The sequence below is a fragment of the Echiichthys vipera genome, assembly GCF_963691815.1.
Source record: "Echiichthys vipera genome assembly, chromosome: 10".
Classification (NCBI taxonomy): domain Eukaryota; kingdom Metazoa; phylum Chordata; class Actinopteri; order Perciformes; family Trachinidae; genus Echiichthys; species Echiichthys vipera.
The window spans coordinates 18541166-18567617 of record NC_139835.1 but is presented as its reverse complement, the minus strand read 5'-3'; the positions used below and the strand labels follow the sequence as shown (position 1 = coordinate 18567617).

The 26452-nt window shown below is 40.0% G+C and overlaps 1 protein-coding gene across 3 annotated transcripts; it reads right to left on the bottom strand.

Moving 5' to 3' along the window:
• Positions 1–33: 33 nt before the first annotated feature.
• map3k20a (mitogen-activated protein kinase kinase kinase 20a) lies at positions 34–26452 on the bottom strand. Of its 3 annotated transcripts, XM_083922073.1 has the most exons (20): positions 26286–26452; positions 24645–24834; positions 23146–23233; positions 17103–17204; positions 16202–16267; positions 16060–16088; positions 14687–14824; positions 12811–12897; positions 11582–11656; positions 11369–11475; positions 8111–8246; positions 4843–4887; positions 4715–4745; positions 4483–4622; positions 4320–4382; positions 4126–4215; positions 1456–1572; positions 1244–1318; positions 960–1110; positions 34–822 (listed from the first exon to the last, which is right to left on the bottom strand). In XM_083922073.1, the coding sequence occupies exons 2-20, from the start codon at positions 24801–24803 to the stop codon at positions 95–97; spliced, it is 2427 nt and encodes an 808-aa protein (XP_083778199.1). In that variant the 5' UTR covers positions 24804–24834; positions 26286–26452; the 3' UTR covers positions 34–94. The 3 variants fall into 3 exon arrangements, with proteins under 3 accessions (XP_083778199.1, XP_083778200.1, XP_083778201.1); XM_083922074.1 differs by lacking the exon at positions 26286–26452 and having other exon boundaries at positions 24645–24875; XM_083922075.1 differs by lacking the exons at positions 34–822; positions 960–1110; positions 1244–1318; ... (4 more) ...; positions 4715–4745; positions 4843–4887 and adding an exon at positions 5996–7355.

The window sequence follows — 26452 nt, the reverse complement described above, 5'->3', positions numbered from 1 at the left end:
ACTATCAATTAATTTTTGAGCATGTAAGGAGACATAATTCATATGTAAAACCATTTCAGTGCATGACATGTTGTCAGTTCATGTGTGGCCCATATTAAGTTCGTCCACTGCCCCCGCCCCCACGCCCTCCCCGGCTCCCTCTCCTCTGTCGACCTCTGACTTGTTTATTGTCCTGACGTGGTAATCTTTTCTGTCGCTCCACTTTGATCCACCCTCCTTCACTGGCTTTGGCCCCCTCCTTTTCCTCGCTGGGGTTTTCTGTCACAGACAATATACCTGGTATCATGGAGGGGCGGTTCTGTGGCGTGACACTGTAACTGTTGGACCGTGGCCTCCCTGGCTGTCGTGAGGTTTTGCTGGTTTTATTATTAATATAGTTACCTCTAGTATGGGTCCATGCATGTCCCCTACCCTGCCCCCCTCCCACAGTTAATGTGTTGCCAAAGAAGCAGTTTTTGCGGCGGTCATACGCTGCTCCAGCACTGAGTGGGCGCTCTCGTTCCCTCTCTGAGGTGCTCTCTGACGTAGTGCTGGAAGGGCTGCTGCCCTTTGACCCAAGATGGAGTGAGGAGAGTTTGGCCGAAAAGCTGGTAGTTGGCGAAGAGCTGCGCGAGCTGATCCAAGGAGGTGCAAGAGCGCGGTTTGGAGAGCGACGCACAGCTGCAGCATAAGAACACCCCTGGCTTTCATGTGCAGACAGAAACTGAGACAGAGTGTGGGCGTCAGAGCTGGTGAAGGCAGTCAGAGCAGCAGTCGTCTGCAGGGGTTTCTGGGTCATCAACTGCCTCTGCCTTACGTTGAACATCCATTTGGGATCAATATCTAAAATGGAAGATTTACTGTTAAATATATTTGTGATATCTTGAAGAAATTCAACAGCAACGATCTTTATTTGTCCAGCAGTGAAACCTGATGCCATGGCACTCCTCAGTTCAAAACAAAGCTATAAATAATATTACCAGAGTAAGACTTGTCCATGGGGCTCCATTCAATGTTAGTTGGTGTTGTTTCGATGACCAGCTCCACAGTCTTAATCTCATCTTGTCCACCACTGTGACTCCACGTCACTGGACAGCTGTGTCTGGTAGATTTTGGTGAATTGACATCATTCTGCAGTGTGAAGCCAAAAGAGAAGGATAATATCAGGACAATGCCCGGGGCTCTAGACTGCATCTAATGCATTTTCAAATTAATATTTCATATGGCCGACATGTATATTTGCTTAGTTTTATGAGTGACTCACCTCATAATTGACTGTGTAGTCCACTTTCTGGTTCTGTTGTATTCCAACGATCCATTTGTCCATCACAAAAGGTGGCTGCATTACAAAGATATTAGTTCATTAAAAAAATATCGTTATGGCAACCACAATACAACACTTCTATACATGCAAATGCAATCAGTTATTTGAGTACTGATTAAAACATGAGTGGCCATGTGTGCTTCTGACGACACCTTAGTCATCCGCAGGATTTCCACATCCTGTCGGTTGGCATTAAAGATGACATCTTTGATGTAGGTTACTGCAACTTCATCTCCATCAAGTTCCATGTACATTTTCCATTTGCAGTCCTTGAGAAAAAAACAAGACAATGATGAAATAACACAGGTCTGGTGCACTCAAACAACACCTGACTGTATGGAAAAGTTCATAATTGCAGTAGTCTGTGTGCAGAACTTGGTTACTCTTGTACATAAACCAACAGCACAACCTAGAGGCAGTTTAATGGTAGTGGCAAGTCATTGGCCACAAAGCCTCTTATTGTCGGGACAGAAAGCATAGCAAAAATATCATAAATAAATTGCAAGAAATGATATCAAATGCAATTTCTATGAAGTATCTAAAGCTTTTTCAAACATGGATCTTAATGGAATGCCTCAACATTGCATGGAAAATTGTCCCATTTTATAAAACTACTTTAACAGAGAGCAAGAAACAGATCACAAGAGTAGAAAATATGTTTATGTAGACATTGTAAATACCTCGTCAAATACTTGATGTTACTATTATTCTCAGTCTGAGCCAGAATTAATTTCTTGGAGCAGAAATCTGGTTGATTTTAGGGGATAAAGGTTTTTCCCCATGACTTGCTGCATACGGCACACATCAAATCCTCACTAGGCAGCACAAATCTCAATTCCCCAGACCTCTTCTACTGCATACTGAATGCTGACGAAGCAGTAATGATTCTGCCGATCCCCATAAGCAGGCCGCGAAGCCACAGGTCACCGGTTAACCACACAAGGTTCATGGCACAGGCCAATCCATTGTGTAGTGATCACAGAGAAAGACATCAGAGGAGTGGCACTAACACACTCGTCTGAGGAGCCTTCGCCCTCTCCTGCATCGTCCCCAGGGGCTGGAAACGACTCAAAGGGGAAGCTTCAGCAAGCCTCTGGCTCAGAAACCCACCAGTGGCCCCTCGCTGGCCTGGTGTCTGCACTGGACGGCCGCACCGGGGCTCCCAGGTCCATGCTAGTCTAATCACTCCAGCAGAAACAATGTCTGGTAATGATGCCTAGGACCCGAGTGCGTCTAATGACAACTCATACATAATTCAGCACCTTTCACTTGGCTGCACGGTGATATCCTCATTAGTAGGGGACCCTCAGTGGCTGTCAGATGGTGGCCGCACAATCGCAGGCCCTCATTTTGTCTTTGAGAAGTGCAGCTGCTTCCATGACATCGCCAGCAAAGAGGGGCGAAGAAAAAAATGCAGTGCGGGTTTGTTTTATTTAGTGCAAAAAAACCTTCCAGTTTGTAAAAACAAGGCTGACACGGAACCTGACACCAGGCAGGGGAAAATAATTAGCTCTCATTTTCTCAGCCTCCTGTTTCCTTCTCCCTGCTGTGTTTTCTACCCACTAAACCACCACATGTCAGAAGAAATGGGAGGCAATTAGCAGGCTCGTTTCAGCCCTGCCGAACACACTGAAAGAGGACTATTTATGATGGGACAATGAACAGCTGAAAGATTAAATAACGTTTGCCTTTTAAAAAGAAAATGACTTCTGGCTAAATGGGCTATTTTTGATTAAATTCAAACAGCAAGTGAAGAGCCACCCTTTCTCCACAGTTTGAGACCCTAACAAAGGGCTGTGAGCGAGTCGAGGTGGATGTGGTACATGGCTGAGAATGAAATGTTTATTTGTCTAGTTTTGTGCATGTCTAGTGATGCCTTCAATGGTCAGTAGAACAGCCATCATCATGAATCCTTAGAACACACAGCTTCAGCACAAAGAGGCTGATTCAATCATGGCAAAAGCATGATTCTGTACATCTATTTACAAAGTACCAATTATTAATAAACTTATTGAAGATGTTAACAATAATTAAAGATACAACATTTAGTCAGAATTATCCGCAATTTTTTGGTTGCCCTTCACAGAGCGAATGATGAACTACATCTGAAGCTCACTCCTGCAGAATTTGTTGATGCAGTGCTTGTGTGTGTGTGTGTGTGTGTGTGTGAGTGTGTGTGTGTGTGTGTGTGTGTGATTGTGCGACATATCCTCATACAACAGGTCGTAACGTATCCTACCTCCAAATTTATTTATTCTTATTTATACTTTTTACTCTCTCTATTTATCTGTACTTGTTATTTCTGTCTTTGCACTGCTGCAATACATGAATTTCCCCTCTGGGGATCAATAAAGGTTTATCTTATCTTGTCTTACGAAAAGTTACACACTATTTTCTGTGCTTAATCCTAAGAATGTCCAGCAACATGACCGATCATTGTGCCTGAAACGGTTTAGGAAAAGATTGTGGTTCGGGCTCAAATAAGTGCGTCACATCGGTAAGTTACGTTACTAAAGTAAGTTAAAATAAGTCAAGGTCGGGGTGGATCTATCCGTCCTCCCCGACCTTCTCCCTACTTTATATACGACATCGCCTGACTTCCTCCAGAGGCACGTCCTGGCTCACAGTTACCTGGGTTATATTCAAACAGTGCGTTACTTTCCGTAGGTATAAATACGAACAGTGAATGAGAACAGCCTGGCGTGTGTGTGTGTGTGTGTGTGTGTGTGTGCGTGTGCGTGTGCGTGTGCGTGTGCGTGTGCGTGTGTGTGTGTGTGTGTGTGTGTGTGTGTGTGTGTGTGTGTGTGTGTGTGAGTGCTTACAGATTTCCCAGTTCCTGGTTTCCAGTGGTACCCAAACACCAGCTCCAGATTGACGGTTTTACTCATATCCACCTCTTTTCCCAGCTCATCCTGAGTAGAAAAAAGAGTTTTACTCACATAATATGCACAGAACAAAAACCACAACTCTTCCTGAAGATAAAGAAGAAACTTTTAATACTTTTACTTTCGATTACCTTCAACAGAGGTGGGAAGTGGACGAACCCGAGGTAATCATTCGTTAGCTTTTCAATTTCACCCTGCCAAAGACAAAATGTGAGATTCATTTTTCACAATCATGTATGGATTAAAATAAATAGGTCAGTTGTGGTTTATGGTTAACTGTTAACTGTGTCTTGCCTTAAGATGCATGACGTGACCTTTGGACTTGACCCCCATGTCCCGCATGTCGTTTTCTGTGAGCAATAGCAACCTCTTTCCTGTGATGTGATTTTCTTTAAACAGGTCAGCATACAGCTGCATACCACATAGACTTTCCCCTAATAGAAAAGGATATGTCCAGTTTTTAAACAACAGATCACGAATAAAGAGTTAACGATGATAAAGTCGGAGATGAAGTAAGAGAACAAACCTGCGCCAAATATTTGCTGCATCCAGAAATACTGCAGGAATAAAAATGTAATACATTAATTTCAATACTGATGGTTTGTGAGAATCTAAATGATATATTAGTTATGAGGTAGATATAATGATACTAACCACATGCTCCTCTGTCCAGGTATAAATGTCAAGGGTGGGGAGTAACTGCATAAAACAAAAGACAAATACAAGTAACAGCAACTGTATATGGATGGATGGATGGATGGATGGATACAGACAGTATGAAACTTGTGTGTATTTACAACAGACACATCTTAAAGTAAAAATCACAAGACTTAAATGTTATAAAAATGGAAAATAGCCATGTTTTCCATGTCTGCAAAGCCATTACTTTTCCGGTTATTGTGCTGTGTGATTAAGACGACTTGCCTCTAATGGTCTCTATCAAACCGAAAATGTCCATCTCACTGATCTAACGTGATCTGTTTGAATGATAAATCATTTATAGCTCATTAAATGTAATCAGGCAGAAACTTGCCAGCCAAAATAAAGATTTCATCATTGTGATCATGAGACTGGTGTGTAATGATAGAAATAATGCAATGGAAAATTGGAGGAAAGATGACTAAATGAATGAGTAATCCCCCATTCACTGTCTTCTTCCCATGACATCGGATAACAGCTCAGATTATGAGCTGAATGCAGGTCTAAATAGACAGTCGCTGCCATACATTTCAGTGCAGCCTGCTGCCTCATAAAGCCACTCAGCCCTGCAGCGTTTTCCGCCTCCTCCAGCGCTGCGGTTCGGAAGTAAACAGATTCAGAAACACTCTGCCGCTGCCAAAGTCCCATTGGCGTAACTTAACATCACTTTTCAGGCAACATATTGTATTCCACAAATGTGCTGCCATGCTTCGTTCTAAATTTCAGAATGGGGAGCATTTTGTGTTTTTGATATGTGTGTGGAATAAGGGGTAGAAAAGATGATGAGTTGGGTTTCGTTCACACAAACCAGCCCCCATGTGAACTAAGTAGCTGATGGGTAACCAGAGCAAGAATACAGAGAGCTACAAAGTTAATATCACAAGATACAGCTCAATATAAATGCCTAGTGAAGCAATATATTTTACAATCTTATCAGTCACGCTCTGTTCTGTCTTCTATCGTAAAAATGTTTAGTAATAATAACAGCAGTAATAGATCCTCAACATCATTCTCATGAAACTGATTGGCAGAGAGTTGAAAGAAAACTGATTTATTGACAAAACAGTGAAGGGAAATAAGTCACATCAAGAAGCTGCTGGCCGTATGATTTTGGTGAAAGCCGGAGGAGGAGTGTTTCTGGATATCACACAGGGAAATGTAAATATTGGTAAGAGTCTCTGTTAATTGTTATGTCTAGCTGAGTGTGTATAGGGCTTGATGGCCCGGGAGCACAGGCGGTGTTTGAATAGGAGTATTAGCTCATGGCAGGATGCTAACAAGCAACAACACAGAAATACAGAGGATTACATCCTCATGAGACTGACTGATGATAACAAGCCATGGGGACAATTTAATGGGCTATGCTCAAGGAAGCATGTCCTTCCCCCACATGAAGCCTAATACCTAACTGAACACTAATGCTAATACCATTTTCTCTACTGTAAAGTGCCGGTCTTGGGGGTAATATTCAGTTAGACTGTATGGTGTGATATTGTATGTGAAATGGTCAAATCTGTGACTTCAGACTGAAGCTTTGTTATTATGAATGATTTCTTTTAAGGCCCAAGAAGCCGGTCTTAAAAAGTAAAAATGTAAAATGAGAGAATGAAGCTGACAATCACGCAGGAAAGTCATTCTCCTGCTGTTTTGAACCTGGGTCAGTCAGAGGAAAAAACATGTACTTTCTCATCCTGGTAAGAGACTGCGTCTCAACAACTGCACTCCACCACATCCAGAACAAATTGGCCAATCTTAATGTCAGCAAAATGTCACTTCATCATAAAAGCCTGGCCTTCTCTAAGCAACTGGCTCACGTGGCTCTTTCTTCACAGCATGGCACTATACATCCAATACATTAGGCATACGGTAAATTACATCCATAATATCCATAGGTGGAGGGGCTACAAATATACTTCTGTGCTACATTGAGCGATTTCTGAATACAACCTGGACAAAGCAGAAGAAAAAGTAAGCCAAGATACGTTTGTCCTCTAATTTAAATTCTTGTGTTTCTCATTATTATAGAAATGATCAAAATAATCACGACTTAACAAGCATTTCATAACGAATATAGTGCTTCCACAACACCAATAATGCATGAAGTGAGATTACAGTATGTGACAGATGCAGCTGTGGCAACACAGTGTCAGAGAGCTTTATTCACTGTCGTCAGACCAAGTGAAGCGTCCCATCCCCAGAGCCATGTGGATTTTGTGTCCTTCTCTGACACAGCTCGACACGGAGGAGTTCTGCCTGGCCTGCATGTTGACCTGCATGCCCGAGTGCAGGACAGGCCGGCCAAAGTCCAAGGAAAACATGTCCCCAAAGCCTTTCATCATGGACTGCAGATTCACATCCTCATTACCGGAGGTGGTGATCTGACATGACATCTGTGCACTGTTTGATTCCTCCGTCTTAGACTGATAGTACGACTTAGAGCTTATCTTTTTTGCCACAGGTAAGTAGAGCTGAGAGGCAGAGACAGATGGAGAGAGAGGTGGGACAAAGGGGTGAAAGAAAGGAAGAGAGGATAGAAAAGAAAAGAAAGTAAGTCATCAGTTTCAAACCACAAAATAAGTTTAAATAAGAAAGGTGGACAATTTCAACCCCAACCCAAGAGGAAAACAAGATGCTAAAGGGAAGCTAACAGAAAAGGACAACAGAATAATGGGAGAATAGGAAAAGAAAGGAAACACAGGAAATTATTTCAAAGGAGTTCAAGTTATCCATACTGTTCACTATTGTGGCATAAGGTCATACACGGTCTTGCGTTCACAGAAAGTGTAAACAAAAGAAAACCAGAATATAATCTGTTGTTACTTTTGCAGTGGAAAGCAAATACTTGAACTGCAGCTCTGCAATGCTCACAATTCAATATGAATTCTAGAAAGCAATGCAGCATTCACTCTGTGCATCATGATGCAAATGTACTTGTTGGGCGACCATGCACTGTGATAAACACCACCCACAATGTTCTCAGAATGTGCTTTTTCCTTTACTTTTCATTACACACTTTTATTTTTCTTACTTTCCCATTTCCAAGTAAGAAAAAATAAAAGGAGATCAGGGGAATTCTGTCCCTCTCCCAGTGGGATTAAGGAAACACGCATGTGAACAGCAGTGTTAACGTGAGGTGGTGCTGCTGTGACCACTCGGCAGGTGGTGTCGGCTGCCCTGAGGGTGAAGGTGGACCAACACGGAGAGGAGATAATGAGTAACTCACGGGGCTGTTGGACTGTTCGATGAGTTTGCGCTCCCACATCTTTAGACGGCGCTCTCGCTCCTTCAGCTCCTGCTCTTTGGTACTCAGGTCTCTCTCCAGCTTCTTAAGTCTCTCAAGTGTAGCTTCAATCTCACACCTGCAGTATACAGCAACAACAGAACAATGTCACGACGAACCAAATATCTGTATTTTTTCTTTTTGTCAACAAATCCCACAGAGAGACCAAAACCAACAACGTGTCTTTTCTACCCTGTCTGTGGCATAAAGACATAAGTCTTTATGGGTCGCATGTATACATTTTTTTAAATCTCATGTCCTAAAACAGCTGAAATTGTAGTTGTAGATGTCTAACTGTCTTACAGGATTGAATAGTGCATTTATCGGGGACTATTTTCCGATTAATACAGATTTGGTGCGATAGGATGGTAAATTGTACTTTATGTGGGATTGACTCCGTAAACTACAGATGAAGAAACATGTCATCCAGTGCAATTCTGTTGCTCATTGATGTGTTTTAACCAAGCCCCAACCACAGCGGATTCTAGGTTCATACTATCTATGGTTTTAACCCCTAACAATCCAGTTTCACATTTTTACTTTGGTATTTTACAACCAGGACACTATTTATAGTTTTTGTATCTAAGTAACTAATGACTAAAATGAAATTGGTCCACTATCAAGCGAGCTGCAATGTAAGGCCGCATTTAAAAGCCTTAGACGGCTCCGGCAATTCACCGCAGGGCTGTGCAGTGGTGGGAGTGTCACTTAAATGGCCTGTTTGTGAGACGTCTTGTTGTGTCCTTTTACCACCTATGTATTACAAGTAGACTTTATAGTTCACTGTTATTGTTTTCCGTCAGATCGTTGTTATGATCTCATCATTACCAACCACACTTGAAGGCAGCTTCATTTCATGGAGAAAGAGAGAAAGAAAAGAGACGGAGGGACTGAGGGACTGCGCTGGAGCTTGTTGCAGGAAACTATCAGCTGTTACACAAACTCCTGAGGTTGTGTTTGTTGCTTTTTACCCTCTTAGTTTTTTAAAACTTTCTTGTGGCAGTGATTGTGGCAGGGATATTTACCTACTTACGTACTCGACTGTATAGGACTCTCACACGGCCTCAAACGCACTGAAAAGTCTGATCGCTGGTTAAATTATTGGCCACTGGAGCATTTCTTTGAATCTGTCTCGGCATTTTGCCGCAGGGTGGGGTTTCCACTAGAGTTTGAAGTTATGTGGGTTTGGTTGCACAGCTGTAGTTTGTAATGAGTAATTCGCTCTTGGCTTAAGTTTTGGTCTATTCATTGGATTTGTTGACAATAAGAAAAAAGGAAATATCACCAACAACCCAATTGAAATGAATAACAGATGGAGTACTCGGGCAGTAAGCAGTGACAAAAACGAAAACAAAATAAAACCGTCAACTACACCAGTGATGCCCTGCAGTCAAAAGGTGATCAGTTTGTCTGAAGCTTTGAATGCCGAGGACAGGACGAATGTCTCTCGTTCACCTTCACGTTGGCAAAAGTTTGTTTGGCCAGCAGATGGGGCTGCACAGCGTGTTATGGAAATACAGCACAACAAAAACTTAGTTCTCACACTTTCTGTTCATAAACACATGCAGGAAAGCCCATCCTTAGGCCTCCCAGTGCTCCAGTTCCTCCACCCAGGCGCTCCCCACTTCAAACAATTTCCACTCTTGCTCAGCTTTCCAAATAATTTGTTCTACTTCCTCCCACTTTCCTGACTAACGTTTTGGCATTTCACGTCGAAGATGTACCATGCAGAGTAAGAGTAAGCCAATGACAAGTCTGTTCTTATTGTGTCTGAAGTGGTCTGATTCAGAGTGTAACAGGAAGTGTCTGTTTAGTTTTACATGAAATTAACTTATGTGACTCAGTCTATAGTTACGTCACACAATACAAGCAATTGAGCTAGTGGTTGGAAGACATAGTAATAACTGAATAATATCAGCTACTTTGCTAAAAAATTATCTAGATATTGTATAAAAGGGCTCCAAAAATGTTTTCCAAAGACTGGTTGTTTACCTTTTCTAATGAAAGTAATCTTTTCCAGAGGTAGAATTATGGACAATTCTTTGATTAAATTAATGAACTTTGGTTTATAAGCCTTTTTCCAAGAGAGTGAGCTAACTATGATTAAACAAAGATTTAAAGCAATAATAACATTCCTAGGTGTACGGTGTGTGTCTCTTGATATAGACTAACACTGCTAAGGAAGCGGTAGGGGTTATCTTCATGGCTCATGTTGCAAAAGAACGAATAATAAACAAACTAATAATATTTCAAATGTAGTGTGAAAGGTAAAAATACATTCAGTCACTGTGGAGGTACAAATCTCTCAAGAAAACTGTCTTGCCTGCAAATTTGAGCACGTATTGAGGTGCATAACATAAGTAAGCTATAAGATGTGGGGTATATCAACAATCATACATATGATCTAGGGAAAAACATTGCTGAAAACATAAAAGGTCTACTCCATAGAAATGCTCAAGTTTAGCTTGAACCATAAATGTTCGCACTTTGTGCTCTATTCGTTAGTTATTCCTGGGTAATGCAAATCACCTAACTGAAAAAAAACTGCAACAAGACTGACAGATCTCTCTGAGGTCAACAACATCTCTCCGTCCTTCCTGGTGAGGCTACCTCCTGCTCCGATCACCCACAGGCCTCTTTAAGCCAGCTACGCTTATAGTATCAGTCCTCTTGAGCTGCATCTTTCTGTGTCACACATTCGCCGTTTCTGTTTTCCAGCAGCGATTTTCAGTCCAACCTGCCCCACCTGCAGATGGCTGCCTGGACACGATGCCACCAGCACAACTTCTGAGGAAAAACCTCAGAGCAACAGACAAGCCCCGCCGAGAGGCAAACAGAGAATAAAGTAACAGCTGAGACTCAGGCTGTGCTGAACATCACCAAACCTCCAGCTGCTCATACAACCCAATTAAACACTTCTACTTGAAAAAGATGGTGATTATTTTTAGGGCCTTATGGGTAAAGAGAGGAAGTATATCCAGATGGATGATTCTTTGGAGGTTTTCATGCCTTTATGTAGCTATCAGTGTAATTATTAAAGATCTATATGCACGATCTCAAGTCCTTTTTTGAATTTCACGGCCCCCATCAGCTACATTTCCACATCATTCTTTGAAAACAGTTGCACATTTCCTTAGGCTGAGGCAGTATGTTGGTGAAAAAAGAGAGTTATAAATACATTTACTGGGCTGCTGACATTACCTCCATTCAGCCTTGTTGTGAAGGAAAGAGTTACACTGTTGAGGAAGTTGGCTGTCATTAGACATGGACTCCAAAGTAGAGAGGATCTGCTTGAACATCGGCCTTTCCTAAAACAACACACAATCATTTTTGCTCTGTATGCGATTCAAATGAAAGCATACATATGTTAATAATTTGCATACTAATGAATCATGTAATGTTGGGATCACTCACTTTTGGCTCTATTTCCCAGCATTTCTTCATGAGCTCAGCAAAGCTGGCAGGACAGCCACTCGGGATGGTTAACCTCTGAAACACGTAGATGTAGAATGAGCTGAAGTTCTGCTGTTTAAAGGAATAGTTTGACATCTTGGGATAATCACTTATTCACTTTATTGAGTTAACTCCGTTTTAGCATCTGTATCTTTAAGCCTGAAAAGCCCAGTCTGCTTAAACTACTGAGTCTGTCACCTGATGCCTGCCAGCCCATTGACTTACATTATATTTACACATATATTGTTTTTAGCGTCACAAACCCCGCAAAATGACTTGTTTCACTATCAGAATTTGCTCCATACGGTCCGATAACATTTCAAAAGTCTAGAAGAGCCTTACAAATAATTCATTTTATCCCCATTAAAGTTAACGCTTTACCCAAATTAACCAGCTCGGCCACAGAAGGTCTCTAATGCGCCTGCTCTATGGGCTATGTGCGGACAGAGTGTAGCTCATCCAGGTTATTTTAAGATATGGCAGTTGAACTTTTGTGGCTTCATGCACCACTGAGCAGCTTTCATAGGAATGAACAGGGGCTCCACCTCGAATGCTGTATCCAGTTCTCTTTATACATCCATGATGGCCTTTCCATCATCATTGAAGTTGGGGAATGACTTTCTACCTAAATATAGTATAGTTGTGACATCACAACTATACTGAAGTCCTGACGGCTCATTTAAAGGCACAGTTTCGGAATACAGGCTGTGCATTTTGAGACTTTCACTGTATTTATTTAGCACCTTGAGCTGCTTTTTCATAAAGAAAGACATGGGAATCACACTTTTTACAATAAACTAACCATCTTCTGACTGTGGCTTCACATTTACTCCACAGACATGAGTGTGGTTTCCATCTTTTCATCTAACTCTCTGGAAGAAAGGAAATTGGAGTAATTCCCAAAATGTCTATATTTCACACCTATGATCAAGCAAGGACATAAGACTTGAATAAAGCACACAAAATGCAGTTAAAATCAACATTGACCATATATACATACACACACACACATATATATATATATATATATATGTATATGTATATGGTCAAGGTTGATTCTTGACCATATACACTGATGAACCAAAATACTGATTCAGTGTGAAGTAAAGTTTATTTATCTGGACAATAATGATTCCCCTCTTCCAAAGGTCAACACTCCATACAGTATATGTAATCACACATTGAAGTACCTCATTTTTCTCCACCACAAGCCAGGCCACTTGTAAACCTTCCAGGCCTTTGAATGGTATCTCACGGGTGAGCATTTCCCAAAGTACCTATCGCAGAGGTCGAGAGCCAAGGTCAGTAACCAAGCAGTTATAATACTGTAAAAGGATATGCATAAATGTACTGTATCAATAGACACTGTATCTATGAATCTTCTGCTTTCATCCACTGGGTTGGCTTTCACACAAAAAAAGGTATAAATACATAAATATTGTGAGCAAATAAGCAGCTTTTATCTGTTTCGACAGCATGTGTATTCATATTCAAATTAACATAAAAAAACTCCTTCTTCGAGGCCAAATGCAGCATACAAAATAGACAAAAACATTAATTTTAGATTTCCAACAACGATTAAAGGCTGCCATGATTTCTAACAACCTGCGTTGACATCTTTAAAAAAAAAAATGATGATGAAAAGGTGGAGGAGAGGTATTTTTTCAAACACCAAAGGGCTCTACTGTATATGTGTACCATACTTCTGCATGTCTACACTTGCCAGCTGCCTCTCACCACATGTATGCATTTTACTATAGAATCTATCTGCTCCTCAGAAAAGTGTCTGAGCCGGAAAACTGCATACTTACTGTAAATATGCAATACTTTTGCTGTACCTCTGTATAGAAAGCACTCATTGCAGTCGTAAACATGGTCTGTTTAACAAACTCACCTACTTTATATCTGAGGAAATAGGGATGGGAATTGAAAGCTGGTTCCAGTTGAGAACCGGTAACAAAGTGGAATCGTAATCGCAAGTCTCCAAGCTTTTTTAATTCATTTTATCAATGATGGCATGTTTTTCTGTACGCTCTCATACGCAGCTGGAAACTTGCAACGAGAAGGAGTCATGGCGGAGAGGAAGAAACGCTCCAAAGCATACCGTTATAATAACATTAGCACTACACAGGCAGGGTTAGCAGATTTTTTACCTAAAAAAAAAAAGAAAGCTACACAAATATTTTCACATTTCATCTACATTGTGTTCAGACTCAGAGATAATCAAACAGAGGCTGAAATGGAATTTTAGAAGTGTATAATGTATAATACGGATTGCATGGGGAAAAGTCTTTAGACAGAAACTTCACAAGTGTGCCAGGAAGAAGAAAGACACAGAGAGAGGCTGCACTTCAGCAAAGGTCAGAGTAACTTCTATTGTCCACTTCAGCGGAGGAAGAAATGCAGAAACGAAAATATCAGTGGAAGTGCTTGACTGACAGTTGTTTTTTTAAAGCTTGAGTGACTTCAGTGCAATTTCTACAAATGTGTTCAATTTAACATAGGTGTGTTTTTAAGACATAAATAAAAAGCATTACTGTCATTACTGTCAAATCTTTCCTTTAAAAACCAAAAAGCATTTTATAAAAGGGTGAGGCTGTGAGTCTCATTGTTCTCATCAATTTTGTGATGTGTGATGTGCCACAATTTTTTAATTGGATGAAATGATTTGACTGTTAAATAAATTACATAAACCAGAATGTATAAAACTTTTAAAAAAATAGTTTGACTCTTATTAAAAAGTAAAACTCGGAGGCAGGAACTCTGTATTAATAGGCTAAAAGTCACTTTTTGCTGGCTAAAGGGGGACAGTATACTCCATCAGAATGGCTTGTCATATAATCGGGCAGTAGACCTCTGGAACTGTAATTTGGTAGCTGAGACCAAGTCATAACACTTTGGAACATTGCACAGAACTTACTCTTAATTATAAGAAGAAGGGCAACTGTCCTAGACACCATGTAAGTCAGGTGGTCACTGGTTCTTACCCTGAAGAAGGCAATATGTGCCAAAACCATGACCTCAATAAGAATGCAACACTACTCTCCTTTGCTTCTTGTCACTCACCACACCGTAGGAGAAGGTGTCACAAGTCTCAGACACAGGCAGACTCTGGATCACCTCTGGAGCCATCCAGGGAAACGTACCCACCAATGACATGTGTGTGGTGTGCGTCACGAACTTGGATGCCCCGAAATCACAGATCTGAACGAAAACAAAATCGAGATTATCATTGCAACCCATCAAAATGCTTATTTTCTGTACCACCCATAGAACAATGTACTTAATATGCACGTCGGTTCAGATCCCGGGGGGGGGTTGAGGGGGCATGCCCCCCCCCAACATCCCCCCAATTTCTTCATGAATTGTCCCCTCCAATAAAAATACCATAAATTATTCAAAATTGAACAAATGTATTTTTTAGACTACACATTCTTCTCATTTTAGATCCACATCCAAAAAGAAATGATTGAAAAGGTGGAACAAATAATGTTTGACAAACATGTTCCTGACTCCATCACATCCATCTCTGCTCTCCTCCACTACAACACAAACGAACCGGTAGTTTCTTACACAGACCCTGATGATCAGCAGGCTTTAAAAAAAGGGCTTCATATTTTGATATTCATCCATATCAATTAATCCTGCATAAAGTAGTCCCATACACTGGGAGAAAAGGGAGATGGTGAGAAGAACTGGGGGGTGAGTACACATTACATGCCTGAGACCCTTAAAATGATGATTTACTAACAGTTAAGTAAGCAGTGATACACGCTGAATGGATGATACAGCGATCTGCACCCCTGATTATGCACTATTCAAACCAGTATTGCAGATTGTTTTTCTCTACTAAAAAAGAACAGCGGCTGCCATAATCTATTATTGTGCATCTGGTGATACTGGTGTCAGTAAATGCTACAAATGTGGGTGTCTACTGTACTTTAATCACATCATTTAGGCCTGGACTCAAATGCTATTTTCGTCACTGCAATTTGGCACATTATGCTCTTGTCTCTATGATACATCAGATACATACAGAAAAATACAGAAAATGTGTTTTGGAGTTACTGAATAGTTTTCCATTATAAACTAGCTCTTGCAAATAAAATGTACACTATATTGTAATGAGTTTTTGTAAAATCTCATTTATACTAGTCTAATCCATCAAAGCACTTACAGTAAAGCCCCCTGTAATGCTGTCAGTGGGTTCTTGAACATGCTAAGTTAAGTTAGTAAGTCACTGCCCTCTTGTGTCCACATATTGTAGGTAAATAACGTACCAGTATTTTATCATAGTCCTTTCAAAATCTGAGATAAAAGTTGAAACACTGAGAAAACCAGACGATGTCTCCTCTTCAGAGCTGGCTTATTTTGCAGAAACATATATATAAGATTTAGATTAAGAACTCTACTTGGTACAAGTCATAACACAATCCTACCTTGAGAACTTTGTCTGCTGCCACAACAACTGCAAGAGAAAAAAAATGTTTTAAAAAACAATACAAATATGTATTAACTTTAAAGCATATGTGGCATTCATAGGCATACAATTAATATTGGACAGCTATTCAAATCCATTACCATTCCTGGACTTTAGGTCTCTGTGGATCACCTTAACCGGGGCCTCTGAATGCAAGTAGTGCATTCCTACAGAGTAAATAAAGAGAAGTTTTTCAGACGCAGAACAATGGTCACTTTAATCAATCACGGGGGGAAATAATGCATCTTTCATCCTGTTTGAAACATTGAGTACTGAATACAAATGTATACGTTAAGTATATAACTAAACTATATTGAATGTTATAATACTTCAAAGCATCATGGATTTTGGGTAGATAGCAATACTTTTAAGGGTCACTTTAAGGAAGAGACGCTGAAGCTTAAAGGAGCCATACTCAACATTTAGAACATCAATACAACATTAAATGCATATTTGCTATATTTTTGCAATATTTGCTTATATCAGACGGGTCATGACAAAGCGTCAGTATTAAGAGTTAGGGAAGGGACGGTGAGAACCATGTGTAGGCAACTTTTTTCAGTATTTCAAGTACAGACCTTTTGCACCTTAAACTCAAAGTTGACTTTATTATAGAAACATAAAATGTTTTACTGAGGGAGGTGGTAAGGCTTCATTTCGTCAAACTATTGACATTTGTGACATAGTTTATATGCACATATAACAGTTTTATTAGAACTGTTCTATCTAAGCAAGAAGTTGGCTTTTATACGAAACATATATTTTCCTTCAGTTCTCAAAGTAAAAAGAAAAAAAAGATTTTTAGCGGCTGTTATTTTACAACAGCTGTCTACATTTGGCATGAATTGTAGTCTGAGTTTACCATCATCAACAATGTGAGTCACATATTGTTATTTTGCAAAAGATTTTCAGTTAAATAATACAAAGACACTGTGATTGGCAGGCACAATTGTTTAGCTGTTATTGATATAATCAAGTAGCTAAAATAATTGTCATATTTACCTCTGGCGATCTCTGCGGCCCATGTCATGATCTGCCCCATGTCCATGTTCTCGCTCTCAGCACTGGACAGGTAATCATACAAGGATCCACCACTTGCATACTCTGTGAAGGAATGAGATTAAGTTTGAGTTTGCATCATTGGGAGTGAGGGACAGTTTGTGATGTTTTTCTCAGTGACAAAAACTGTTCTTCTGAGGCGTTACATTGTACATATGACTGCAGTATGTGAGAGCATTATGTGAAAACAATTGAAAATTGAAATTCTGCCAGATGTCTCCTGGAAGCCAGCTGACAGTCTCTTGTTAAAAGATTGCTCCTGTCACTGACCTGTCGCTGTGGATGAGCTCAATTTATCTCTAACTGTAGCTGAACACTATGAGCAAATGCTATAAACTCAAAATAAAACATAAATAAATAGTCTTTCTTCTCTGCTTTCTTATGTTTAGCACACTTCAAATGTGCCGTGTGCAAAAAATCCCCCTCACAGAGACAAAGCATTGATAAAAACACAAACAAAGGCAAATCATATGTTTTGCTATCTGTAGGCTGGGATCTGAGGTTAGTGCTTGAATAGATATAAACAAGCACTAACAAACCAGTTACAACAGCAGGAAACCTCTGTTTGTGCATAATAACCCCATCATGTTCCAACACAGTAATGTAAACATGGACAGGCGCCAAAGGGAATCTAATTAAAATCATAAAATTCACCCATGTTTTTGTATTATTATGAGTCTACCATGAGTTGCATTGGCTGTTGCATTTTTTATTTGCATTGTAGCAAAAACTGGCTGACAGCAGACACACAAATAAGCTCACCTTACTTCACCTGTGTGTGCAAGTGAAGACTACTTCTGCATTTTAATCAGCATTCCAGAAATAATAAGTAAGTCTACGTGTGGCTTTGTGGGTAAACAGCACTTTGATTAAAGTATAATCCATTAGTCTAATATCATAGAATTGTTTTAATTAGTTTTGAGTGAAACAACAAACAGCCTTGCTGTGTATCTCACAGGTAAATGACATAAATAACTAACAATAACTAATCCTGCAGGTCCCATATTGTAAAAAAGTAATATTTTCATGTCTTTCTATATTAAAAGCAGGCTGAGGTGCTATATAAGTAGTGTGAAAGTATCTTTTTATTCTCCACAGAGAAATGCACACAGCCTGTATTCAGAATCTGTGCCTTTAAATGAGCCGTCAGGACTTGTGTGCAGTTGTGATGTCACAACTGTACTATATTTCGGTAGGAAGTGCAGTTACAGCGTCGTTACAGTTGTCTCCTCGGCTGCAATGATGGCGCAGAGATGTGCAGATGCGGAAGATGTGTAAACACTGACCAATCAGAGCAGGCTGGTCTTTTTCAGTAGGGGGGCTCAAAGAGACAGACACTCAAACGGAGAGTTTCAGGGGGTGAATACGGGAATATTCAAACAGGCAGTATGAGAAAAATACAGTTTTTTTTTTTATGTAAACAGGTTCTAGCAGAAACCCAAAATACAATTATGAACCTGAAAATGAGCATAATATGGGACCTTTAATGGAGATTTATGAGGCCTCTGTGTGACAACAGATGTTGTTAACCTCATAAAGGTTAACAGAGAAAAACAGGTTTCTCAAATAGGATGTAGATATTGGTTGTTAGAAAGAGGAAACTGCCCAGCCTGTTGCTGTATGTCAACAGACAGAGGATATTTATAACAGAGCTGATGAATGTGGACATGTCATGGTCAGGTTGGCCATAAACCCTTTTCCTTGATCTGGTGCTAATTAGATTCGGCTTTGATAAATAGAGACACCAACAAGCTCCTTGACACAAACCCTTTCTCTTTCACAGCAGCAAAATACTACAGCGGCTGCTTAGGTGCCGTGAGGGCTTTGTTTTTATTGATCATTGCAAATGCTTTCCCTGATCTGTCAATGATTACTGGTTCTTTTTATTTCAGTTCTTTCCCTGTACATAGAAAGCATGGTTTGCATAACATTTAATCTAAGTGAAGACACTGAGTACAAGGTTTCACATGCGTATTTTGCTCACAATCTCAAAGATCTGTTTTTAGCTGTGTCCCAGCATGAGAATATGCAGACATATTAAAAACGTTTGAATCCATAAACTGTGTAAAGTCCCATGAAAAGTGACTGCAGGTGAGTTACCTGGTGTTTACTTAAAAAGGTAAAGCAGATCATGAGGATACGCACCCGCAGGACATGCTTTGTGACTGTTCGATGGGAAACAGAGGCAGCAGTTGCCCAACTTTGTAACAGCGTCATATTGTACAATGTGAGGTTTCATAATACTGTAATGTAGGATTTCAGAAAAGTATTCTGCAACATTCTATTCCTCAATAAAAGGACAATTATTTCACACACACAAAAATCTCAGGTCACCGAGGTTACAGACTTGGCCTGAGATGACTGTAGTCATGACAACGATGGATGTGTCATAAAGGGAACACATTTCAGTGGGTGTGATGAAAGAAAAAGATATCCTGATGTAAATGACAGGAAAGATTTGCAGTAGAAAACAGTTGTATTCTCTCTTTTTATCACCACTTATTAATACGGGCTGTTTAAAGAATGTTTATATATATTTTTTCTTTTTATCTTGATTGAGGAGTATTTTGTTGCAGCATTTTCTTTGCCAATTTGTTAATTGTATGAAGACACCACAACTTGAGGTATTTGCTGTTCTGCAAACTGAAACACAGTTTAGTTGTTTGTGTCACCTTTTCTCAAAACCCAACATCGTGTTTCTAGCAGCTCATCCATACAATAGACAAACACTGTAGTTGAGAGCCAATTTTAACAATCGCACACACTAAGACACTGCTTACATAAATAGCCCAAATTCTGCTATTTGCACATCACAATTTATACCACCTCACATCAAGATCACAGTTTTATTATTTGTTTTTGGCTCAGATTGTCTGTTTGTCTGTCACTGGCCCGGTTTTCATGAAACCTGGTGGAAGAGTGTAGCATTGGCCGATGAAAAACTTTGGAATGGCTCTGTATCAGGGGGTAATAACACAAATTATTTTTCACTTTTGTTAACTGTGACAATTCTCACAGCATAAACATTGTCAGATACGGCATGCAAAGTGTCCTTTTACTGTTTTAATTTTTTTATTGCTTATTATTGTGTTGCAGTCTTCTACGACATATTGTCATATAACAGTCATTTTAACTGCAGCTATTTATCAAATTTCCTTTAATGGGACAATAAAGAACAGAAATGTACCTGCCTTGACTTGACATGTTTGTTTTATTCATCCTTGCTGTATTTATTAACTGTGGGCTTATATTGTGGGCACTTCTATTTAAAGAAACACTCCCCAATAACACTTCTAAATCCCAGGCTCAACCATACTGCCAACCTAGCCGTTAAGCTAACTAGCTAAATATAGTGTATGCTGTGTTCTCTCAGATGTGTAGTTTTACTTGCAGCACTTTAAATTATGTAGGTTACAGTTGGAGACTGTTGCAAATGCAAAACAGACAAACAAATACAGGGCTCCTTCTATAACATCTTTATCAGGGTAAGTTCAGAAAAGCAGTGTTTATCATTCACCTTTCACCGTCCAGATAGCACACATCAACCAGATCAAGGCATGTTTTACAGCAAGAGAACGTGCACTATTTGTTCTCATGTAAAGAAACAAATCTCAGAATGCTGTATTAGATAACAGACAATGAACGCATTTGATGTAGCCAGGACAAATGTGACCTATTTGCTCTTTTATTTATCAGTTTCATTGGGCAGCAGAACAAAGAGCATCTTTTATGTGTTTGAGTGCGATGTTGTGTGTATCCACATGATGAAAGGACGTCACACTCCCTGATGTGACAGGGCTGACTTTCACTGGAAGTTTGCATAACTTTGTGGACAAGACATTAAAATGATATGACCTGTGGGGAGTCCAACGTTTTCTTGAGCATGCAGTGACTTCTGAATGTCATACAGAGGCACTGTCAAACAGAAGTGGTGTTTCTTCATCCACTCCAAGAAGCTCAGTAGTTTAGTCTTTGATGTACAGCCAGTAAACATGTTAGGAGCCTATAACACAGCTTCCTATCTACATGTAGGCTGAGCTGCTGCTGTAGGGCTGCCTGGTGGACTTTCAGCTGGTGGTGCTCTAATGTTTTAATGAAAAGAGTTGTGTTTGTTTAAAGCAGCTAGGAGCAGTATTTAACTCGTTATGAAACAGTTCATTTACCACTGATGCCTCTAAAGCACATGTGTCAAACTGATCCAGTAAAGGGCCACTGTGGCTGCAGGTTTTTTTTATTCCAACCAAGCAAGAACACACCTGACTCGACTTACTCAATCACCTGAATTGCCTTCACACAGTTGATTTGTTGGATCAGGTGTGTTCGTGCTTGGTTGGAATGAAAACCTGCAGCCACAGAGGCCCTTTACTGGATCAGTTTGACACCCCTGCTCTAAAGGATCTACATAAGCAAACGAGACAATCAGTGAGAGAATTGGATATTTCTATATAGTTATTTTTATTGCCTGCCACCGGGTTCGATTGTCCAGGAAACTTAAATGATTTACTGCACGCAGACCACTAGAGCCTCTGTTTGCATGTTCCCAGGCAAAGTTTGGCAGTGAATAGTACGTTAGCCAGCAAAGGAAGCAGGGGATTTTTCTTTAGATATTTGTGATGTTATATGTTTTGGTTATAGCTGATACTAGGGCGCATTAGCAAATCGAAAAAGAAAAGAATTGACGCAGAAACAAAAAAAGGTAAAAGGGACAGTGATAGAGAACGAGAACAAACACACCAGAAAATAGTCACCGTTGGTCAGAGAGAATTGCAGGATTTGAAAGTATTCAAAACTGATCCTGAATTGATCCTTTTCCTCCTAGACTGTATCTATTCTATGTATTAAAATACATTGCGAGACATAGTTTTACATTATTATATTTACATTGGTGGTTAAAGCTAGCTAACCCCAAGGCGAATATTAGTTGAATGTAGCAACTGTTAACTGCCTTTACCGAGCAAAGCAAGCACAGCAAAGCTTTCTGTAACTATGAGCACGATGACCAACATGCACCAACAGGCAACCCACAGTAGTTTGTTTTAACCCTGCAAACAGCCGTGTTTAAAAAAGAAAAATAGCATTACAAATAAGTTGCATCTCTCTTTCAATTGCTTACAAAACAATCAAGATCTTTATCACACAAGGAGGAGGTGCTCATGGATCAACACAAAATGATAGGTCCTTGTAGTTGCTTTAAACAATATGTACAAATGTAAGTACAAATGTAAGTATCAAGTATCAGTTTCCAGCTTCTGAAATGTGTGATATATACCATTGCAAAATTAATATATTGGTTTATGCTGTTAGTTGGACAAAACAAGGAATTTGAAGTAAGTTTTAACATTATTTTGGGGAATTTTTGGCAATATCTGACAGTTGACAGCGAAAACGCAGACAGGAAACAAGGGAGGCGCTGTAACCATTCAGCTATTAAGGCGCTGTTCTTCCTGTTCTTTCACATCTTAAAGACTAAACAATTAACAAATTAAGAAACTTTACCCCCAAAAAGGAGTGTAGGACAACAAAAGAATCCAGTTGATGTTCTTAAATCCCAATGTGGAGGTTAATCATTACAGGAGAAAAAAGGCAGATCGATGCTATTAAAACAAGACTCAAAACAGCGTAAGTTTAAAATGCAACAAAACTTGAATGCCATCACCACAGAAGGTTTGTGCAGAGGGACCCAGGGCCCCTTGCTACATGAGCTTTATTCTTCTGAGCCTCGCACCTAAACACACACAAAAAACAGGGGCACACAGCTACTGTATCAATGTGTGCACTTCCTGAACCCTCGGGCATTCACTAATGCTTCCATAGAAACCTCTGCACCATTCAGTGATGAGCAAACTGCAACTGATGCAAACAGAGTCAGCCGCTGCGTTTTCTATCACGATGTAGCTTGGCAGCTCTGTTGTTCACTGATTATCATTGAGACATACTGTATTTATGACACGGTCAATATAATGGCGTTAGAATTCAAAAATCTTACCGGTGACAATTCCATAGTTGGGTGCCTCAACAATTGCACCATAAAACTGGATGATGTTACGGTGGCTGAGGACACTGAGGATTTCAGCCTAAACAATAAACACACAAGAGCAAAACATACATTTTTTTATTATTATGCAGGTTGCTATGCAAATGTCTGAACATCATTATATCAGTGTCCAAAGACACAAGAGTCTGCAGCCATGATAGTGGTCAGTGCTGCTTTGAGCTAAATGCTAATGTCAGTATGTTAACATGCTCACGCTGACAGTGCTAAAATGCTGATGCTAAGAATGTGTAAAGTTTACCATGCTTACTATTTCCCCTTAGAATAACAGCGTCAAATTAATTTTGATGCTACACTGACTTGTAATAGATCATATTTATGGAGAAAACCATTTCAAGTTTTCTCTTCATTATTTTCCTGATGGACAGAAAGCTCTACTTGTTGCTAAAGTAATGCTAACCGCTAACTGCTGGTAACTGTAGCTGACGTGTTGTTGCATTTACTTGATGTTTGAATGTGTTCACAAAGTTACTGACTTTGTTTTTAATCATAAAGTAATTATAACAAATGCACATGTACAGATGTCCATATTTATGACAGCAGTGTATAAGTGAATTGCACTCTGAAACCAGATACCAATTGTTACATAATATTGCTTTAAGGCGCTCGCATCACAAGCTGGACACCAGTAGTTGCTGATACATTTTAATAAAAAACACAAATGTCGACCTCATGATTACGCAAAAGAAAAAATCAGGAGATCACCAATGTCTGAATCTTTCACTTCCTCTTGGAAGTATAAATGCCTGTACAGAATTTCAGGACAATCCACAAAGTACTTGCTGATATATTTAAGTCTAGACCAAAGTAGTCGACCGTCCAACAGACAGACATGCCATCCATATAGCCATGGGGCATCAGACAAAAAGTATATATAGATATATATCAAAATAACAAACTGGTCCAGAAAGATCACTGTGAAACCATCCCTAGAATGAAGAGAAACCTGACAAACCATTTAATTGTAGCCAAACACTGTAATTAAATGAACAATTGGTTCAGTGTGAAAGGATTACATTATTATTTTCACTGAACAATCATCTCTCCATCACTTGAGTGAAGTTAAATGGATATCTGAGATATTTTACAATTTCATAAAAGAAACCACAAATCACTTTCTGAACACGCTATCGCAGGCCAACAAATGTAAAACAATTTCCCTGAAAAGATTTCAAAGATAATTCTTTTTTTGTCTGTAAGACAATGAGCCTGAGCTTTCAAAGAGATCTCAAGAGCAGTCCCTGCTGTAATTGGGCCAAATACATTCTTTCCTTTCTACTTTCATTCTACATTTCTAAGAGAGGGGGTGTATAATGACCATGAGTGATGGGTACAGAAGTCACCACAGCCCGCTAAATGAGGCAGCAATTAAAATGATTACTATACTGACAATTAAAAAGTATATGAAAAGCCCAGGCAATTATGACTCCTACCTCGTTTTCAATCTTGAGCAGTTTCTTCACCGCCACCTCTTTGTCCCGGGAGATCCACCTGGCTCGGTACACGCTCCCGAAGCTCCCGCCGCCACAGTTCTCGTAGAAATGGATGTCATCGAACTTGATTTGCACGAAAGAGGGGCTTGGAGACGACATCTCCTATTGACACTCAGTGCCAACTCTGCTTCTAAGACGGGGAGGTCATAGGGAAGGAAGGAAGTCTGATTCACTCAACAAAACCCTGTATGGTATAACAAACGTACTCCTGCGGTGCAAGACGCTTCAAAGCTTCACTCTGGAACATCCCATTTGAGAATGTAACTGCAGGTTAGATGGCTACATGACCCGAAAAAGGGGGCCATCGTGGCTGATTCTGCATGCAGTGTCAGCGTTATCCCTGGTTTAGCTCTGTTGTTTACTGACCATCTCTTTTCTCATCATCAGTACCAGTAAGCAATGAGATCAGGATCCAGACTTTGCTTGTATAAGGACGATGGCATGCCTGGTATGCTGTGATCATGCGGCCAAAGTCGCACACTATTTCAGCAGGGTCTAATGTGTTTGGTAGAGAGAGCAAAAGAAATTGCTCTGACTGTTAAAGGCTAAAGCATAGAGAAACCCTTCATATCCTCTAAGGCCATACATGCAGTATTTCTGTAAACCAGGGTTAGAAATGCACGGCTCCCCAAGTGGATTGACTATCACATCCCTTTGTTTGTCCGTAGGAGCATAAAAGCATCTTGTAAAAGACATAAATCTATCATTACAGGAAAACATAGCTCTATTGTTGTTCATAGGTTTCACATTTCACAGGGAGCAATCACAGCTTTTAAAAGGCTGTTGCCTGGGTCTTCATCAGGATTGCTATCCAGCCCCAGCAGGAAATGCCTCTATTGTCACAAAGGGTGGGCATTGCTTTATGCTGATTTACTTGAATGCATGCAATACTTGGCCTCACAGCAATCTGCTCAGAGGACCAGCCCCTCGGTATTGTCCGTCCACTCAAAAAGCCAGGGTTACTGGGATATGGTAGCACTCCTGTGTTCCTTCCTGCCAGTTCTCACTTATTAGCAAACACTGCAACAATAACGGCTTGATAGCCATATGTCAAACCACAGGTAGTCACTGTAATCAAAACTAAATGAAAAATAAATCACACAGAGTCAGTAGATAGGAGGTTAACCTGTCAGCTTCTATGTCACAAACAGTCAGCAGCGTGGTGGCACATCCAGATGTTTATAGCACAATCTTAAATAGATAATAAATCTACTTACAGTGCAAAGTTGTTGATCATGCCACGTGGGGCTTAAACTATTGGGGTCACTTGCATAAAACATTTCACAATATTCAAACTTGAAAAAGGGCATAGTTTACTGTTAGGGATTGATTAATAACGTGCTTTACTATCACTCCCAGTATTATGACTGTACTTGTTATCATATCATTTTTATCACTTTATAAACACTGCTTTATGTTTCCCACTGAACAGACATTAAATACACAGTAAACCTGTATAAATCTCATGTGTAGCCTACAGTGCGGTTTGAAGCAGTCCATAAGGCTGCTCAGACTCACATGGATGCCACTAAGCTCTCATGTGAGTACTGTCTCTGACACTGACATTGTAAACAGGCATACCGACATTCAGGGTGAAGTTTTCCTCCTCGCAGCGGCTCGTCGTCGGTGCACGTTAGCGGGAAAAGTGAAAACGAGAGAAGTTAACAGTTCCGGGAAATCTCATGTGACTTTTTTTTTTTTAAGTCTTCGCCACAACAGGCTGTAGGTCTTCACTCAGCCCGCGGTGG